The sequence below is a fragment of the Acanthisitta chloris genome, unplaced genomic scaffold (assembly GCF_000695815.1).
Source record: "Acanthisitta chloris isolate BGI_N310 unplaced genomic scaffold, ASM69581v1 scaffold29635, whole genome shotgun sequence".
In the NCBI taxonomy this organism is placed as follows: Eukaryota; Metazoa; Chordata; class Aves; order Passeriformes; family Acanthisittidae; genus Acanthisitta; species Acanthisitta chloris.
In genome coordinates this window covers 31260-32316 of record NW_008674726.1, presented here as the reverse complement: position 1 = coordinate 32316, position 1057 = coordinate 31260, and the positions used below count along the sequence as shown (strand labels likewise).

The following is a 1057-nucleotide window of genomic DNA, read 5'->3' as shown; positions in this document are numbered from 1 at the left end:
CCCCTTCTAGCCATGCCAGCTGCTCCAGGGTCCTTGCCCAAGACAGCTCTGCAGCTGGTTGCCTTCAGCCTCCTTCCCCCCTCAGCTCCAGACAGTCCCATCCTTGAAGAACTTTCAGATAAACAGTGCTGAGGGCTGAGTGAGGGCAGCTGCCAGAGAGCCAGCCTGTCTCCCAGCACTTGCACCGGTTGCCAAGGGCCAGCCAAGCCCCTCTGGGACCCTGATGCAAACATGACTCTGGGGTCTTGCCCTGGGACATGGCTCCTTCCCCTCCCCACAGCCTGAATGTGCCTTTTGGCACCTGGTGTTGGAGCCTCTGCCCTGCAGGGATCCCAGCTCCCCCATTCATTCATGCAAGAGCCTGGAGAAGCTCCTGGGGAGCCCAAACTTTGCCAGCAGCAGACAGGTGCTAGCACAGGGCTGGGGTGCTGTGGATGCTGACTCTGCTCTGTTTCCCCTTCCAGAGAAGAGAGTGCCCCTGCGCATCCTGTACGAGGAGTACAAGGACAACTTGACCCAGGACAACCTCATCAAGGTGGTGGCTCTCCTGACCGAGTATGAGACCGGTGATGTCATCGTGGCTGTCAGGGATGTCTATGTTGAGAATCCACAGATAAAGATCAGGGTGAGGGTCCATGGTCCCATCCCAGGCTGGTTTGGGGGGGACCAGGTGTTGCTGTGATCACGCTGGGGCTTACCCCTGGGGTAGCAGGCAGCAGGTCCTGCTTCACTGAATGGGGCTGCATCCCCTGGGACCTGCATCCCTGAGGACTTGCCTCAGCCTCACCAGGCCCAGGGAAGAGGGAGCACCATGGACCCCAGCCATGCTGGCATTAGGAGTCCAACCTTTCCTACTCACAGATTTTAGGAGAGCCAATGCAGAAGCGGAAGCTGGTGGCAGAGATCAGCCTGGTGAACCCCCTCGCAGTGCCCCTGAACAACTGTGTGTTTGTGGTGGAGGGCGCCGGGCTCACCGACGGACAGCGGGTCAAGGAGCTGTAAGAGCTTTTCCCCCTTCACCTGGTTGGAACGTTGGTAATTGGGTGGGGGCAGATTT

At 59.0% G+C, this 1057-nt stretch overlaps 1 protein-coding gene across 1 annotated transcript in view; it reads left to right on the top strand.

Annotated features, from left to right (window-relative positions):
* TGM2 (transglutaminase 2) overlaps window positions 1-1057 on the top strand; it is a gene marked incomplete at its 5' end in the record, with an annotated part of 10075 nt that overhangs the window by 8512 nt on the left and 506 nt on the right. Inside the window, 2 exons of the mRNA XM_009075461.1 lie at window positions 465-625; window positions 862-998. Coding sequence (XP_009073709.1) covers window positions 465-625; window positions 862-998 — 298 coding nt within the window. The remainder of the gene's footprint in view (window positions 1-464; window positions 626-861; window positions 999-1057) is intronic.